Raw genomic sequence first — 19796 nt, 5'->3', positions numbered from 1 at the left:
ATGTACGAGTGTGTGTGTCTGTGTGTGTGTGTGTGTCTGTCTGTCTGTCTGTGTGTGTCCGTGTGTGTATGTGTTGGTGTGTCTGTGCCTGTGTGTGTGTGTGTGTGTGTGTGTGTGTGTGTGTGTGTGTGTGTGTGTGCGTGTGTGTGTGTGTGTGTGTGTCTGTCTGTCCGTGTGTCTAACCCTGTCTATAAGTGTGCTTGGTGTGTGTCTAGAAGTGTGTGTGAGTCTAAAAGTGTGCATGTGTGTGTGTGTGCCTAAAAGTTTACGCATGTCTCTAAAAGTGTGTGTCTACCATCTTCCCTTGCAACCCACATTCGAAAAGCACACAAATAGAAAGACGCACACTCCGCAAATAGCCTAGCCTAGCGTAGCGTACCGACCTGCTGCTGTCCGTCCGGTGCAGGCATTACCTAGCTAGCTGCACAGCTAGCTAGGCTACAGGCTGACAGCAGGGGTATCTGATCCTGTCAGCCCCCCCTCCTCAAGGCAGCGTTGAGGATTTACGGGGAACTTGTCCCTTTCCCTGATACGCACTGATATGCTAGTTTGCGTCCCAAACCTTGATATCTTGTGCGTCAAATGACGCACAACTCCAGATAGAAGAGAGACACAACAACACCGTCAGACCTCTTCGATGCCGATCTGTTTGGTTTCCCTTTATCGCTGAAGCATGCGCTTTGACAGGGACCGGGCGGAATGTGGCTCAGGAGGTAGAGGCGGGTCGGCTGGTAAATGGAAGGTTGCTGGTTCGATCCCCGGCTCCTCCAAGTGTCGAGGTATACCTTAGCGAGACTGCTCCTGACCAGCTGTCTGTTGCCTTGAGGGGTGGACTCCGCTGTCGGTGAATAAATGTGTGAATGGGTGAATGAATGGATGAATGTTTGGCAACTATTGAATTCTAGCTAACTTGTGTGTTGTTAGTTTATTGCTCGGGTTGTGTTTGCAGGCCTCAATTTGGTATGACTTTTGCTCGTCCAGAAAATCTGTAAAATAATAATTTAAAAAAATGTCGGGACCTCACTCGTTTCTACACCCTGGCTTTCACCAGTCCGTCTCTTAAATCAACCAAGTGTTTGGCAACAGACTGCAACGTGTGTGCTGGTGAGTTCAGCTCTCCACTGAGCGCACTCCCTCTCCCTCCCCTTCTCCAGTTCATCCATCCCTCCACAACGTTTCTACTGTTGACCAGATAAACATAAGAACTGAACAATCTGCCAAAGGCTGGGGATAAACTCCAGCCAGCGATAAACCCTGAGAGTTTATCTGGGCTGTTTGAACAGCTCCGTGGCTCGCTGGGCCACGGCGGACGATAGGGCACGGGGATTCTGAGACACTGGAGAAACCGTTTCCTAGACCGACGCAGAGCTAACACTGAGGCTAAAGCTACGGCTCTGAGGAAGACATACCGACATCTCACACTGGCTAGCTTTGTTGTATATACACACACGTGTACATGGACACACACAGACAAACGCAAGTTCAAGGACACACACACACACACACGTCTACATGGACACAAACACAGACACGTACATGGACACACAGACACTCATACACACGCACATACGCACATGGACACACCACACACACACACACACGTACATTGACACACACACACAAATACACACAAACACATGTTCATTGACACACACACACTCACGCACACACACACGCGTACATGGACACACACACACACATTAACATGGACACACACACACATACGCACATGTACACATACACACAGACACGTACATGGACACACCACACACACACACACACACACGTGCATTGACACACACACACAAATACACACAAACATATGTTCATTGACACACACACACACACACATGCACACACACACGCGTACATGGATACACACACACACATTAACATGGACACACACACATACACATACGCACATGTACACATACACACAGACACGTACATGGACACACACACACACAGATGCACACACACAAACACACACACACACACACACACACACAGACACACACATACACACACTTTGCGTATCAGCAAGGGACATGAAATGAATTGTTGTGTTGTTGGTATTACAGGGACGGGGAGGGGGGGGAACTTCCTGTCTACGTTGTCCCCGGTAACGGGCGTGGTCAGAGTGTCGCTCGGCGTGGTGGGGCTGGAATGATCCAGGGTTAATGATCCGTTGACATCGCGGTGCCCTGGCGACCGAAATAGAACACACACACACACACACACACACATACACCCCCACACACACTGCGGTATGGATAAACACAAACGCACACGCACACACACACACACACACACACAGTGCGGTATGGCTAAACACACACACACACAAACAAACACTTGCACGTGCGATCAGCAGACACACACACAGTCCTAAGAGTACACACAGACACACAGACACACACACACACACACACACACACACACACACACACACACACACACACACACACACGCCAGAATTCCTCTCTCTAATTTAAGGAGCTGTGTTGTTCCCCAGAGAAGGCCACTTTGTGGTGGTCTGAAGGCCACTAGTGGGACATTGGTGGTGGTGGGGCGGTTACTGGTGTGGTACTGTGCCATAGCGTCTATACTGGGAGCACTGGGGCATACAGCGGTTGAACCCAAACAAAACGACAACAGAAGAGTTGACAACAACATCAACGAGAACATAGAACACCCAACGTGTGAGAATGTGAGAGGTGTAACATTCAATAAACCCACACACATATTCACTCATTCATACACCCCTTCAGCCATTAACACACCCATACACATATTCACCCATTCATACACCCATTCAACCATACACACACCCATATTCACACATGCACACACGAACATATATACACACATGTTCATGGACACACACACACACACACGTACATGGACACACACACATGCACCCAAAAACACACACTCTCTTCTCTCTCTCTCGCTCTCTCTCTCTCTCTCTCTCTCTCTCTCTCTCTCTCTCTCTCTCTCTCTCTTTCTGTCTCTCAGCAGTTTACTGTTGATTGTCTGCCTCAGAATCGCTGTGAATAAATATCTCAATAAATAAACGCAAACCCGAGCAGGTAGGAGTCATAAAGCGTCTGCTATCATCACAGGACAGAGGGCATTAAAGTATACACCGTAACGCCGTCAGACAATCCATTCCACTTCCGTCAGTATAATTAAACACAAGCTCACGTCTGAGGCTAGGCTACGACGACACCGGCTCCCCTTGTCACCAACACCAACTTACAACCCCACCCAAGGGAGTCAGAGCTCACCTGGACTCTGCATAGCCTCCCCCCTCCCCCCTCACCCCCCATCACCCCTTCTCCTCCCTGACTCTCCTGAAAACACACCTCCTATGCACTTATTGTGTGTTTGTACGTGCTTGCACTTGATGTACACACGTATTGTATGTTTGTACGTCCTGGCACTTAAAAACAGTACTTAGAATGGTGTAGTGTAGCTCTCTCTGCTGTATACGGGGAATGGGTTAACCTAGTGATTGTTAGGGCATGGTACTTGGTTCTATGAACATCCTAAATGTACCTACAGAGATATATTGTTGTTTCTCTTTCTTCTTCTTCTTCGGACAAATGGACATATTGTGAGTCGCTTTGGGTCTCCTCCCACATCAAAGGTCAGGAGGTCACATCAAAGGTCAGGAGGTCAATGAGAATGACCTCTTGTTTCCTGGTTAATGATCGATTGCTGATCGAGCGTAAAATGATTTGTCATTAAGGGGAGAGACATTGTGGTGTTGGAACCCTGTCTTTTTCCTGCAAGACCTTGCAGAAATCTCCCATGATGCATTCTGATTGGGGAAGTTCTGTCTTTGAATCAATGTGTAGCACGCCAAAGGAATGGGGTGTGACTGCTTCTACTTGAAGTGAGAGTAGAGTCAGTCATGGCTCGGCTGTTGGTTTCCTAGCCAACAGTCAGCTCATTGTGTGGGTCATTTAAAGCCCTGGAATCAAAACAAACGTCCGCGACATCATTTATGTGTGTATCGCGAGGGGGGCTCAGTGCAGGAGTTAGAGCGGGTTGGCTGGTAACCTAAAGGTTGCTATTTGGATCCCCGACTCCTCCTAGCTGAGTGTCGAGGTGTCCCTTAGCGAGACGCCTCACCATGACTGCTCCTGACCAGCTGGCTGTCGCCCTGAGGGGTCAACTCCGCTGTCGGTGGGTGAGTGGTTGAATGTGTGCGTGAATGTGTGTATGAATCGATGAATGTGTGTGTGAATGGGTGAATATGTGTGTGAATATGTTAATGGATGAATGTGTGTATGAATATGTGAATGTGTGTATGAATGGGCCAATGTGTGTATGAATGGGTTACTGTGTGTCGGTGAATGTATGTGTCAATGGGTCGATGTGTGTACGAATGGGTGAATGTGTGTTTATGCGTCTAGCTCATGACTGGGTGAAAATCCATGTTTTTCGTTCTGCGGTTCCCAGGGGCCAGAACTCCGGGGCCCTCACCGTCATAAGACATAACTTTACCCACATTAACGCACAACTCTCCCTACCTTACCGCGACCAGATTACTACACACGGCGAAACCTGCAATTTAAAGAGCAGAGCTCCTCTTCCTCTGAAAACAGTGATTAACCCGACGCCATAACAGTGATTTGGCTCTGCTCATCAGGAGACACACACTACCATACCAGCACACACACCCACAAGTACGTACACACACAGATGCACATGGACAGACACACATGTAGATGGACACACTCACACACGCGCACGCACATACATGAACACACGCACACACACATGTACATGGACACAGACATTTACTGGGATACACACACATACGCACAAGCACGTACATTAACACACGCACACTCACACATGTACATGGACACACACACACACGCATGTTCACACACACACACACACACACACACACTGTGTCTGTGGGGAGGAGCTCGGTTTCAGCTCGCTGGGGGTTCTGTTTTGTTGTGTGTTGATGTTGTTGTCAACGTTGCTGTTGCGGTTTTGTTTGGGGTCACAACAGGCTTCTGTGTGTGTGTGTGTGTGTGTGTGTGTGTGTGTGTGTGTGTGTGTGTGCTCATACAGCTGTGTGTGTGTGGGTGTGTGTTCGTGTGTGTTTGCTCATACAGCTGTGTGTGTGGGTGTGTGTGTGTGTGTGTGTGTGGGTGTGTGTGTGTGTGTGTTTACTCATACAGCTGTGTGTGTGTGTGTGTGTGTGTGTGTTTAGGTGTGTGTGTCCAGAGCGATCAGCCACATCACCTGTACTATGTCCAAATCGCATGAAGCTGGTACGTTTACGTGCACGTGCTTCTGTAAGGGGCAGCAGCGGTTACACGCAAAGAGTAAAAAAAGGGAAAAGCATGCGATTTGGAACGCGGACACGGTGCATGTTTACACCACAACACGGTCCGCGCGTGTTCACGTGTGAACGTGAGGCTCCCGGTAAGAAGAAAGAGAGAGAGAGAGAGAGAGAGAGAGAGAGAGAGAGAGAGAGAGAGAGAGAGAGAGAGAGAGAGAGAGAGAGACGTCTCCTCGTCTGCCGTTACGCACGGCCAGTTGCCGTGACGCGTCGGCGCCCTGCTCGCTTCCTATTGGACGACGACTGTCCTCCCCCCGCCCCCCCCCCCCGTAGGTAACTTTTCGGGAGTTTCCGGGCGGAGTCGCGAGAGCAGAAGGGGATATATTGGCTCGCCCTCCCCTCAGCGCAGAGCCGCGTGCATCGACGTCGCGTTCGGACCGGTAACCAAGGAACAGGGAACCGTAGTAGAAGTAGTAGAAGAAGAGAGAATCCAACCGTCAAAATAAAAAGGAAGTAAACCGAAAAAAAGGAAACATGCCGGCAAACAAGGACGACGGCGGCTGGAAGAGCTTCGTGTGGAACTCCGAGAAGGGGGAGCTTCTGGGACGCACTGGGTCGAGCTGGTGTGAGTATCCGTCCGAAGGCGTCGGGTGAGCGGGGAGGGGGACGCGGAGGAGGTGATCCTCGGGGTCGGTGCCGGTGTCGGGGTCGGTGCTCCGGGTACCGCGCCGCCGCCGTGAACGTGTCCGGTCCGTCGCATTTCCACCTGTTGGATTCCGCCTCTGCAGCATTTCGTGCGCGGCGTCCTTGAGACGCCAGTGCGCGTTTGTCGCGTCGCTACCGCGTCGCCCTCGAACGCACCGACGGTCGTGGCGCTTTGCCGCGCGGTTCTGCGGAACTGATCTTTTACTGGTTTAGTGGCATTGAACAGGTACTGGACGCGGGACTGGTTTGGTACCAATAGCGCACGGAAATCAACGCGTTGATGTGTTAACAGTTCAGGTGACGGACGGGATTCGTGCACAGACCATAATAAGTCACGTTATGATTAGATGATGGTGTTGAGACGTGACAGTGCCGGTCGCTATCGGGACGGTCGCTTTGGGAATGGTCTGGGGACGTAAAGGACTGAGTTCTTCCCCCCCCCCTCTCTCATCCTGGAGGTGTTTGACTTTCGCGCGCGCTGCGTGCGCAGAACGCGCGCCATTTAACCATCGAGCTGTCGCGAGCCAAGGGTTAAAAATGCATCACCCGCCAAGGTGAGGGGAAGGAGACTCGGGCCTCTCTCCCTCTGGGGGGGGCAGGGGCAGGGGGGGCAGTCAGTCAGAGTGACTGTGTTTCCATGATCAAATGTCAGCCCCGATCCTGCGTTGACAAAGGAATCGATTCATTGACTGGTTTCTCCGGTTTCATCCGGTGTTGGATGTCCTTGGGTTCCCGATTCAATGTCAACTCGCCTTCTTCATCCTCTCGCGTGACTTCGCGCGGCACCGGGCAATCAAGCGAGACATTGCTGTCAAGGGCATCGATCGTGGTTATCGATAAGCGTATACGTCTCTCACCGTCATCCTCTCGCGTGACTTTGCGCGATCTCGGGCAATCAACCGAAACTTTACAGTCACTCACTCCATCCACTCGCGTGACTTCGCGTGGCACCGAGCAATCAAGCGAGACTTTACTGTTAAGGGTCTCATTAGTGAGGCTAATGAGACCCCTCGAGTCATCGACCCCCTCCATCATCAATCGATAAGTGTATCACTTATCGATTGACGATGGAGGGGGGAGGGGCTACGAGGTGAGCCCCTCCAGGTGGTCTGGGGGGGTCTTACTTGGTGTTACGTCATCAGGAGGGCACTTGGAGGACACAAAAGTGCTGATGCATTGGAACCGTGTCCCACCACGCGCATGCGCGGGACGTCAGATTCTGATCTCGGCTGCCCTCCTCAAACCTGGCTGGTTTATAATGGTTATCTCTCTTTTCTGATCGATTCTTACTCTGATATGGTTATATAAACTGAGCCATTGCGGCGCCTAACGTCAGCCGATATTACCTGTAACTCACTTGCATGGCAATTATGACCTCCGCGATTTGGGAGATTTCCCCTCCTCCGCGTTCCCCACCGTGACGCTGCGCACCGAGCTCAGAGGCGCAAAAAGAACCGCGTCCGACGTGACCCCGTTGACATTGGCCTCTGCAGCAAAGAATGCTAGCTCACCTGCTGAGAGAGAGAGAGAGAGAGAGAGAGAGAGAGAGAGAGAGAGAGAGAGAGAGAGAGAGAGAGAGAGAGAGAGAGAGAGAGAGAGAGAGAGAGAGAGAGAGAGAGAGAGAGAGAGAGAGAGAGAGAGAGAGAGAGAGAGAGAGAGAGACTAATTTTCCCATTCACTCGAGTGGTTTGATGTCACCTAAAAGGGGCGGAGCCACGGTGTGCGCGAATTTGTGTGTGTGTGTGTGTGTGTGTGTGTGTGTGTGTGTTGGTTTAATCATTAAATGAGTGTTTCTTTAAGTTGTCTTCACTCTCGGTGCCAGAAGTTGTAGCAACACTCCTCAAACCAGTTTTGGATTAACCAGTGCGGCCATCACGATAGCTTTCACGATTCTATCAATTTAGATTAAAAAAAACATGTTTTGGATTAAATAGTCTAGCTAATCCAATTTGAGTCACTACAGTTCACTAGAGTCTAGTTAATCCAAAAAGTGTGTTTTAAACTAAATTGACAGAATCAAAGTCACACTAATATTTGTACACACTTTTAAAGTGACTTAGATTCTGTCAATTTAGGTTTTGGATTAGCTAGCCTCTAGTTAACTCTAGTGACTCTAGTTGGATTAATCAGAACTAGCATGATGTTAGCTTTTCGCATGAATTAGATTCTCTCAAACTAGCGCAAAATAACCACAACCACGACTGGAACAACAACAGATCTTTGCTTCCGCATGCCACTCTGCACGCTGAGTGGTAGCCTAGCCTAGCGTAGCACCGGAGAGTAAGGGGATTTGAACCCATGGGACATTCCTGGTGGGATTTGAGCCTGAAACGGCGTCCGGAACGGTGGCTTTAGAGCCAGTCAGGTGGCCGGCGTCTCGGTCTGATGACTGCAGCCGTAGCCAGTCTATCATATTAACGCTGTCTCTCTGTCTTTCTCTTTCTCGTTCTCTGTCGCTCTTGTTTTCTCTCGTTCTCTATCTCTCTCTCTCGTTCTCTCTCCCCCCTCCACAGTTAAGATCCTGACCTTCTACGTGATCTTCTACTCCTGTCTGGCGGGGGTCTTTGTGGGGACCATCCAGGCCATGCTGATGACTCTCAGCAACTACAAGCCCACCTGGCAGGACCGGGTCGCCCCCCCAGGTAAAAGATCCAGACCTCACCGGGGTCCAGAGCTTATCGGTCAGGCTTTGCCAAAAATGTGTGTGCAGTTTTGAGTGTGAAAATAGAATTTGTGGAAGAAATTGGCAAAATTCGGTCAAAATTTCATTCTGTGTGATTTAACCAAATCGCAAAAGAAATCTGGTTAAATCGTACAATTCAATTGGGTAGATATCTCAACTCACGTTCATCAAAGGTTGTTTTTGGTTAAATCACGCAAAAAACACGCAAACATTTTCCGAAAGCACGTTTACCAAAGGCTGCTTTTGATTATATCGCCGAAGAATGAGCACAAAATACCCGCAAAAAACAGGAAAGTAACGTTATCCGGTAGCTGTTTCATTCGTGACACCTGCGCATCATTCCCCTCGCTCCTGTAGTAGTAATAATAATTATTAATAATAATAATACATAACATTTCTGTAGCGCTTTTCTCTTATTCAAAGCGCTTGAGAGCGTCATGTGTGCCCTGATGTTTGCACTCCCGGCCGTGGTATTCTCCGGGGTCTGTTCATCGTGTCACTGGTTGCTTGGTTACCCTCCGGAGAGAAGGCCGTCTGGGATTCCCTACTTCCTGACGATGATCTTCACGGGAGGCGACAGGAAACAGCACACACCCCCACTGGTGGCGTGCCCGCTGTCATGGCGACACGACAACATGGCACGACTGACTGGTCAGGTTACGACGCTAGCCTTCTGCTGTGTTGTCCGAGACAGAAGGCCTGCATGGTCGGGGGGGGGGGGAGGGAGAGAGAGGGGAGAGGAGAGGAGAGGAGAGGAGAGAGAGAGAGAGCTAAACGTAGCCGTATTGAATTTCACACATTTAGGCGCAGTTCAGCTGAGGCTGAATTCCGATGGGCTCAGACGGTCCGAGTTGCTCCTTCCCCGGCGGGCAGCCCTTAGGAAGAGGAACACGTTTAAATGGCGACTTTTATTTCCATAGGAAGAGTTCAGCCAGAATTTTGAGCGATGTGTCGACTGTTGTTTACTATCATGGAGGAAAAGTGAACATTTACCGAAGGTGGTTTTAAATCTTGCAAAAAAATGTACGCAAACATTTTTCGAACGCACATTTCACCAAAGGTTGGTGTTTGCTAGCGTGGAGGTTAAGTGACGGATGCGTCTGTCATTCATCAGCATAATTTCGTTAGCTTTTGCGTTAGCTTTATAGTTAGCTTTATTTGAGTTTGATCTCTCGGTTTTCTGCAGTACTCGCGATGGGGTCAACTTGAGCCTAATAAAACACTGCCCTTGTGTTAAGATAAGGGTTAAGATAAGGGTCGGTTCCCAAGGATGCCCTGGGTGTAAAACAATAAAGGTTTATGGGGGGCCAAGGGCAAGGTGTGAGCGGTTTATGCAGGCGAGCCTGAGTTAATATTTGAAGGGTTTGAATTGTATTACTTGGCCAGGACAAGAGGACTTTTATTTTGACAGCACAGCAGCATTGATCATGGAGGTACTTCCTCTACTCATTGGGAGTGTAACGTCCAAAAGTGTTGGATCGCTTTCGTCCCACCTTATTCCGATATTTAAAAAAAAAGTGGAATTCTCAACAACAAACAAAATAACAAATGCACGTGTGCGCACGACAGTGTGCACAAATGTGCGTTTACAAAATGACTGCACCCTGTCCTCACCCCTCACCTTAAACACTCCCCTTTGACTGTTGACCAATACTTCACATGCCTCACCCTCCCTCCCCCACTCTCCCACCAACTTCCTCCTTTGCATTTTAGGAACCATGGTTCAATCGTTAATCAACAGCTCCCGTTCTCCTGGGATTGGCTGTTGAGCATTCAATTCAGACCCCAGCTTGATCAAACCTCTGATTTATGGTTTGTGGTTTGGAGGTTGTGATGACGTTCTGACGACTTTCCCATGAAGTTCCCAACAACGTTCTGACAACTTTCCCATGACATTCCCGACGACGTTCTGACAATGTTCCCATGAAGCTCTGACGACGTTCCCATTAAGCTCTGACGACGTTTCCATGACGTTCCAGACGACGATCCGACAACATTCCTATGACGTTCCTCCCCTTGTGCCCCCTCCCCCTTCAGGCCTCTCCCACATGCCCCGCTCGGACAAGACGGAGGTGTCCTTCAACACGCGGGACATCGATTCCTACAATCAGTACACCAAGAGCCTCCGCACCTTCATGTCCAAGTACGACGAGGAGAACCAGCGGGACCAGATGCAGTATGACGACTGTGGCGGTAAGGGGTCTGCAACCTCCTCTGCTCCTCTCCTCTGCTTCTCTCCTCTTCTCTCTCAGCACTTCTTCTGTTGTATCTTTCCTTTGTTCCACTCTTCCTTCCTTCCTTCCTTCCTTGGACTGCGGAGGTAGGAGTCTGCAACTCCTCTGCCACTCTCTCATCCGCTCCTCTCCTCCTCTCCTTTGGTCCTCTCCTTTGGTCCTCTCCTCTGATCCTCTCCTCCTCTCCTCCCTCCTCTCCTCTCAGCACTAAGCACTCGTTCTGTTGTATCTTTCTTTCTTTCCTTCCTGTGACTTGGGGGGTAGGTCCTCCCTTCCTCTGCTCCTCTCCCCTCACTGAACCCTTCTTCTGTCGTTATTTCTCTCCTTCCTTCCTTCCTTCCTTCCTTCCTTCTTTCCTTCCTGCTTTCCTTCGCTCTTTCTAGGGCTGTGCAATTAATCTAATTAATTAATCAATCTAACGATCTCTTAACTAATATAATCAGTTTTAAACAAAAAAGAAATTTCATTAACTATGTTTTAAAGAAATTGCACAGCTGGATCCATATTTGTATATTATATTCTATTTGCCAATTTTTATTTGAACGTTTTTTGTATTCTTTTAAGGGGACATTTTAAAGTTCTAAGTTACAAAGTGTATTTTTGTAGAGAAATGCTGAATAAATGCATCATGTTTTCAAAGTCAAAAACGTTTGGAAAAACCGTGATTTCAATATTGACCAAAATAATCATGATCATGTTTTTTTCCCGTAATCTAGGGTTAGCCTAGCAGCCCTAGCTCCTTCCTTCGCCCCTTCCTTCCTTCGTCAATCCATTGGTTTTGCGTTCCTTACTTCCTCTCTTCCTTCCTTCCTTCCGTCTGTTCCTTGTCTCACCGGTTCCTTGCCTTGTCTGTTCCTTGGTTCCTTGGCTCATCCGTTCTTTGGTTCCTTGGCTCGTCCATTCCTTGGTTCCTTGGTTTGTCTGTTCCTTGAGGAACGCAGAACCCCTGCCCTCCTCCTCCTCCTGTCTGTTCCTTGAGGAACGCAGAACCCCTCCCCTCCTCCTCCTCCTGTCTGTTCCTTGAGGAACGCAGAACCCCCTCCCCTCCTCCTGTCTGTTCCTTGTCTCACCCGTTCCTTTTTCCCCCTCTCCCCTCTCCAGAGGAGCCGACGGCGTACCGTGAGCGCGGGGAGCTGGAGAGCGACGTTGGCGTCCGCAAGGCATGCCGCTTCTCCCGCTCGCTGCTGGGCGAATGCTCCGGCCTGGAGGACCCCGACTTCGGCTTCAAGGAGGGCAAGCCCTGCATCATCGTCCAGCTGAACCGCATCGTCAACTTCAGGCCAACGGTGAGTGTCCTCTGGGGGGAGGAGAGGGAGGGAGGGGTGAGTAGAGGGAGAGGAGGAGGGTCAGGAAGGGGTGAGGTATAGTGCTGGAGGAGGAGGAGCAGTGTTTCCCCCAGCACTGTCTGGTTAAGGCGGCAGCCTTAAGAACAATAGGGCCCCGCCTTGACTACCAATGTATAATATATATATGTGTGTGTGTGTGTGTGTGTGTGTGTGTGTGTGTGTGTGTGTGTGTGTGTGTGTGTGTGTGTGTATATATCTATCTATCTATCTATCTATCTATCTATCTATCTATCTATCTATCTATCTATCTATCTATCTATCTATCTATCTATCACAAAACTCACGGTTTGGATTGTGTCACAGTTTTTGAGTCCCGGGTCGTATCATTTTCGGATCAACAACAACAAAAAAGATAACCAGACAAATGAGACTTTAAATAAAATCTTCAAATGTGTAAAAACAAAATAAAGTGAAAAATTAAGTAATAATCCTGCTTCCTTTAAGCAAAGTCAATATTTAAAAAAATTGCAATCTGAGGCATTATTCCTTCTTTTTAACATGGATAGTAAATAATCCCTAACCCTGGATTTACAACTTTAAATTCAGGATGTCTGCATTGCCTGGGGAGAGTTTAAAGTCTACACTCTCCCAAGGCAATGCAGACATCCTCATCTTCTTTTTTTTTTCATCAAGTATGGTAGCGAAATACAGTTTCTGTCGTGTTTATTTGGCATTTTGTAAATCCATTGATTTTTGTTGGAAGACTCATTGCTCATTGCAAGGGGGGCTGGTTGTAGTCTTTTCGCTCGGTTCTAGCCCTACTGTTGATACGGAGAACCAAGCGAAAAGACTACAACTAAACATTTCGCTTCCGCTTCCGGTTTCCATTTCAATGGGATTTACGGAACACCAAATAAAACACGACAGAAACTGTATTTTGCTACGATACTTGATGATGTTGTAAATACCGGAATTGTCCTTTAAACATGCGCTGATCACGTGAACGCACAACTTTTTTTTTTTATCAGCCGATCCGCGGATCACTTGCATCACCGAACCGTGAGGGTTGATAAGTAAGGGTCACGGGTAACCCGTGAACCGTTGCACCACTTATATATATATATATATATATATATATACACACACACACACACACACACACACACACACACACACACACACACACACACACACACACACACACACACACACACACACACACACACACACACACACACACACAGCTCTATAAGTACAAAACTCTCGTAGGGAAAGAAAAGATACTTCCATCTGGTACAAAAAATAAAGATAAATAATGCATTGGTGATACCGTTCAAAATAATAGTCTGAACTGAAACCCTCACCGAAGACCCCCCCCCCTGCCCGCTCCTTGACCACCTTCCTTGACTTAGACATTTTCTGGGGGAAACACTGAGGAGGGTACATGAGTGAGTTAGGCTGTTGGGGGAGGAAGATGCATTGTAAAGTGTGTCAGGGAGGAGGAAGAAGAGGAGTGGGAGGTTACAGGAGTGAGGTACAGTGTGGGGGGAGGAGGGAGAGGAGGGGGGGGGGGGTGTAAAAGGGTGAGATAAGACACTGGCCACGTTGCCGTAAGTGGTTTGATAAAGACTCCACGATACCGTCTTACCCGTGACTCTGACCTTGTATTCTCCCCCCCCCCCCCCCCCCCCTTCCCTTCCCCGCCAGCCCCCATTGAACAACGAGAGCATCCCTGAGGAGGCCCACCACAAGGTGCAGCCCAACGTGATCCCCATCCACTGCACCAACAAGGTACGTCTGGGACCCCCCTCCCTGGGGGCCAGAGCTGGGAGTGTGGGTGAGGGTAAGTGGGGGACCCCCCGCTGGGGTTCAGAGTGTGGGAGCCCCTACTGGGTGTACTGGGAGGAATCCAAATCGATGCGTTTCCCTTTTAATTGGAGAATGAACTGTTATGTATGGATAGTATAGTGATTACGATGTCCATGGTTGATCCACTCGTGGGCTGACCGGGTAGAGGCTGGTGTAGACACTTCATGTTCTGAATGTCCAGATTTGATTAAAAAGAAAGTATCTAAAGTTATGAGTCCGATTCCAATGCTCATTCAAACAAATATTCTTATTGTTGAAAGACAGGTCAAGACATGCAAGACAAGAAATGCAGCATGTCTTATTTATGAAAGTACATGCAAAGTACACAGAATTAGCGCATTTCCACCAGAGGGTGTCGGTCGGTTCGGTGTGGCTTGGTGGAGTAGTGAAGTTGTTCGGCGCAGCTCAGTTATGTCTCGTATTTCCACGGCCGACAGTACCCTTATGGTTAAACCGGATGGCGATAGCCGCGTCAGCTACGTTAGCATTGTGACCTCATAGCAGCCCGACACTAGCCTGGCTCCGCCCGCTTAAGTACTTCCGCTCAATTTGAATTTCCCTTCAGTACTAGGTCTGGGTCTGCGATTTAGTGGGTTTTCTCCGTCTAAATTTTCTGCGTCCAATCAGCGAACAGAGGGAGTGGCTGAGAACAGTGACGTTAAATTCAGCTCTCGTTGACGGACATCTTCACGCACGGTGTTTGGTTTGCTTACAGCCTGCGCGCAACGTGATTCCCGGCCAAATGTTAGCGATTGGTTATGGCAGATCCAGAGTGGCACTGGGCAGATCCAATAGTTTTAAACTTCAACAGACACCTGCGAGAGTAAGTACGAGAGGCTGGTAGGACCAGGCTAGCCCGACACAGTGTAGACTGCCAATAAATCCAAGGAAAAGATGAACGCGCGCAATGACCAAAGATCAACAATGTAGGACATCCAAGAAGGACGGAAAACTTTTGTTTAACATTTTCTTCAATAAACAAAGCTTTTGCCGTTGTCCAGAAATACCTTGCGGATAATGTATTTGTTTATTAGCCCCCTTTCTCACGGAAGTGCAATTCTGTCGACCATTCAACGGACGGCGTGTGTAGCTCGAACTTGCCGGCACCCTTTTTAGGCGTCTCAGTACCCCAACGGAGGAGTGCAGCGAGACGAGTCCGGGTCACGCCCACTTTTGGTGGTGGAAACGCGATCCGTGCCGCACCTTAGCGAACTGAACTGACCCGCACCTTCCGGTGGAAACGTGCCATTAGTTGTCCCTGAAGAACTTGCGTATCAAATATTAGTTCTGCATTAAATTAATTAATTTGCACGCCAGTTTTATTTAATTTTATACTGTGTATTCTCTGTGTAAATCCATGCACCAAACCGTGACGTCCGTACCGATTTGGTTCAATACAAATACATGTATCGTTACACCCCTAGTATGTATTGTTACTCCCATGCCTTAGGGGGCGCTCTAACATTGTTCTGGTCTGTTCTGTCATTCCGCGACTAACAAGTTATCATTGTGTTATATAATGAAGATAATATTAACGTTTAATTGTTTGAGATGCTTTTGACGTTTTTTGTCGAAATGTGGCTGTGGTTTTGCCTGTGTTTTGTGCTGTTACTAACTTTATTGCGGATGTTTTGCATGTTTTGTTTTCGTTCGTTAGATATCTAAGGATATGGTAAGTGTTTGATTGTCGTGGTTTGCTGTGTGCCGTGCTCTGTGTGGATTCATCTTTCCTCGACAATGGTGCTAAAGTGTGCTAATGATGCTAAAGCTAGCGCTGGAGTTTTGGTGGACGTAGGAAAACATCGGAGAGGAAGAACCCTAGTTCCTAGTGTTGTGCATCGGCTGTAGGCCACGGCGTTTGTGATTACAAATACACTGTTCAGAATACGGCAGAACTTTTTACGGTAAAACAAGAGAGGGGCCTACGATGTTGTTATTGTGTTGGGTGTGTTTAGTGTGGTTTGATTTTTTTCTTTTAATGATACCGCTTCTGAAAAAAAAAATGTAAAAAGTTACATTTATTGCTTTTGTCAGAAAAAAAAGAAACAACAATTTATCGCTGTCGGTACAGTAAGGATGTTCATAGAACCAAGTGCCAAGCACTTAGAATCACTAGGTTAGTAGGATTCTCATAATAGACAAGCACTTGCAGTGACACAAAAGTAACGTATAAAACGTGACTTCAAACACGTAGAAATATCATACGGTGAAACAGTGAACAGTGTCGTGCAACCAATGAGAATGCACACAACCAGTTTCCTTGTCTTCTCATCAACTTGTATCAAAACCGGTCTAAACCAGACCCCGCTACCGAACTAGCGCGCAAAGAAACGGATACAACGCCCACCATTTTACAGTGAACCTCCCACCTAGCCCCACCGCACGACGCGACCGCTAACCATCCCGCCTTTTTCCCTCTTCCCCTCACATCCGCTGAGAGTGGACGTCCCTACTAGCCCCACCACACCCCGCCACCAAGCGCTAACGTTCCCGCCCTTTTTGTCTCTCAAAAGAAACAGTGGCCATAAAAAGTGGCCATTTGCAGTGAACTCCATAACTAGCGCCACCACACGCTGTGAGGGCTAACCATCCCGCCTTTTTCACTTCCTTCCCCCCCCCCCCCCTCCCTGCAGAGAGAGGAGGATGCCGGCAAGGTGGGTGAGGTGAAGTACTATGGCATTGGCGGCGGGTTCCCGCTGCAGTACTACCCGTACTACGGCAAGCTGCTGCACCCCCACTACCTCCAGCCCCTAGTGGCCCTGCAGTTCGTCAACCTCACCATGAATGCCGACATCCGCATCGAATGCAAGGTGTTCGGTGAAAACATCGCCTACAGCGACAAGGACCGCTTCCAGGGACGATTCGACATCAAGTTCAACATCAAGAGTTGATGAGGGTCTCCTCGACCGCCTGGGGGGGGGGGGGGGGGGGGGGTGACACCCTGTGACACCCACACCCCACCAACCCGACACCCGACCCCTGTCCTGTCCTTAGGACCCTTCCCTGACCCTCTTCCTCCTCTTCCAGTATCGTCATCCCCTTCCTCCTTTTCCTCCTCCCCACACTATACCTCACCCCTTCCCTCCTCCTCCTCCCCCTCACATTATACCTCACCCCTTGCCTCCTCCTCCTCCTTATCCATCATCATACCCTCCCACTCCTCCCCTTCTTCCTCCTCCTCCCTCCTACACTATACCTCACCCTCCCCTGACCCCCTTCTACACATTGGAGCTTAACTCATTTCAGGAAGTGAAGAAGAGGGAGAGAGGGGGAGGGAGGGAGGGAGAGGAGGGAAAAGAACATAACATAATTTAGTAGATGTGTAAAACAAAAACGGGGGTACGAGTAATATCGGTTAGGTTAAAAAAATATACACTTATGTCTTTCAACGAATCAACAACGAATAAAAACAAAAAATGAAAACTTAACCGCCCCAAAAAATAAAATGGCCGCCCCGAAGACTCAACCACAACCCCGGGAACAGTGGTTTAAAATGGCCGCCGTCACAACACTCGCTTTCTCCGCTTTCTGCTTCGCTTTAGAGTTTGTCATTTACAGGATGAGTAGCATAGAGTAACCCACGAAAAAATATATTTATTCTACTGTAAATGGAGGTCTTCTACAGGGGCTACGAGACACCGTTCATTTCTAACTGTAAATCGATATTTCACCACTGTGTAGAGAGCTGTCTATATAACGATATATATATAAATATATATATATCTTTTTATTTTTGGGAGTGTAAAAATGCAGTAGTTGCAGACTTTTTGGGTCTTTTCCAAACCATGTTGTAACCGGTTTTCTTATGTACGCAAGCTTTAGCAGTCTGAGACATGTATATACGTGTATATATATCTAATATATATATAGATGTATACTCTGTGATTTGAAGAAGATGAAGGGAAAAACACAATATTTTGGCGGTACGCTCGGATCTAATGAGGAAATGGCTTCACTCCAGGGAACCTTTTAACTTAATTTTAATTTTCCATCTTTTTTTGTGTCTTTTATGTCTTGATCGAGGGAAGAATCAAGGTTGGGGGAGGGGCGGGAAATCTTTATAGTACGATTTTTTTTTTTTTTTTTTTTTTTTCTATTTCTCTTTTAATGATTTTAAACGTGGGATCGGGGGCAAGATGTTTGATTCGTGTTTTTTCTTCTTTAAAACAGATGTTCTTTGTCGGTTGGTCTTTACCCGTTTCACCTTGAATGTAGACACGTGCGATCGGCACGTCGGAAATCAGACGATCTTTGACCCGCGGAAACGAATACCTTTAAAACTAAAATCCGATATGTTGGTCCGACGAGGGGCACGTCCGACGTGGTGGGGGGGGAGGGGTCACCTTTCTGATAAACGTTCTGTTTTTTTGTTGTCTGCCATTTCAATGTGGCTGGGTTATAAATTTTATATTTATGCAGTTGTACATTTTGTTTATCCAGAACATTTTAACGTATAAGTACAATACCAAAGTCGCTGGGGGGAATAGCGTGGAGGGTGGAGGTTTTTGTCGGAAGCAAACGCAGTACTCGGTGTTATTTTGATCTCGATGTTTAAGTGCTAAAAAGTCAATGTCTGACATCCTTCATGGTTCAGGAGCTCATCCCCTCTTGTCATTTATTTAATCAGAGTAAGAAACAAGTGAAATAAAATAAAAAGACAAAACCAACTGTCTTGTCTGCACGTTTCGTTATTCACATTTAGTTTCCCCTCCATAGCGTCATTGCAATCGGTAGCCTCATAGCATACTCTATATAGTTAGCCTCATAGCATAATCCTTATAGTTGGCCTCACAGCATCATTTATATTGTGAGCCTCATGGCATCATTTATATCGTTGGCCTCATAGCATAATCTATTTTGTCATCCTCGTAGCATAATCAATATCATTCGCCTCGTAGCATAATTTATATTGTTAGCATCATAGCATCATTTATATTGGTGGCCTCATAGCGTCATCGATATCGTTAGCCTTATAGCATCATTGGTATCGTTAGCCTCATAGCAATTGCCCAAGTCATAGTTTGGCCAAATTTTCATATTTAACCTAACTCTACTCTCCTAGCTCTGCTTATTCACTGTGTCTCATTGGCTATATCCGAAGCCAATCAGTTCTTTTTGCATTCCATAATCACTGCCTAAGGCATCAATTTGACTTGAACACAAGATTAACCTTAAAATATGACTTGGTCAATTTTGTTTTTATTTACATTTACATTGAGGGTGTTTTAGCAGACACTTTTATCCATAGTGACTTACATAAATCAATTTGTCAGAAGAAAGAGAAACAAAATATATATATATATATATATATATCTCTATCTATCTCTATCTATCTCTATCTATCTATCTATCTATCTGTGGGTACAGTAAGGATGATCATAGAAACAAGTGCCAAGCACCAACAATCACTTGGTTAACCCATTCCCCGTATACAACAAAGATAGCTAGGATAAGTTTAAGTTATATTTTTAATTCTTTTGTTGTTCTTATATATAAGAATTTATGAGTCTTTTCATTCATATATTCACAGATGGCAGTTTTTTTGAAGGAGGGTGAAGTTATAGAGATACTGCCACAAATCATGTTCTCTAGATAATTGAGAAAATAACATACATCTAAGTGGACACGCCCACTTGTGATGTCACTAAGATACAGGAAAAGGGCGGAGTTTCAAACGGCTATCACACTCACACCTGGTGACGTAATCT

At 47.4% G+C, this 19796-nt stretch overlaps 1 protein-coding gene across 1 annotated transcript; it reads left to right on the top strand.

Moving 5' to 3' along the window:
* The first annotated feature begins 5707 nt into the window (after window positions 1-5707).
* On the top strand, window positions 5708-18755 carry LOC307076883 (sodium/potassium-transporting ATPase subunit beta-233-like). Its single transcript, XM_079738104.1, has 6 exons — window positions 5708-5936; window positions 8530-8658; window positions 10737-10892; window positions 12035-12219; window positions 13927-14010; window positions 16722-18755. Exons 1-6 carry the CDS (start codon window positions 5846-5848, stop codon window positions 16977-16979), a joined length of 903 nt encoding a protein of 300 aa, XP_079594230.1. The 5' UTR covers window positions 5708-5845; the 3' UTR covers window positions 16980-18755.
* The last annotated feature ends 1041 nt before the right edge of the window (window positions 18756-19796 follow it).

This window comes from Pollachius pollachius (genome assembly GCF_949987615.1).
Source record: "Pollachius pollachius genome assembly, chromosome: 6".
Lineage (NCBI taxonomy): Eukaryota > Metazoa > Chordata > Actinopteri > Gadiformes > Gadidae > Pollachius > Pollachius pollachius.
This window is presented reverse-complemented; position numbering and strand designations above follow the sequence as displayed.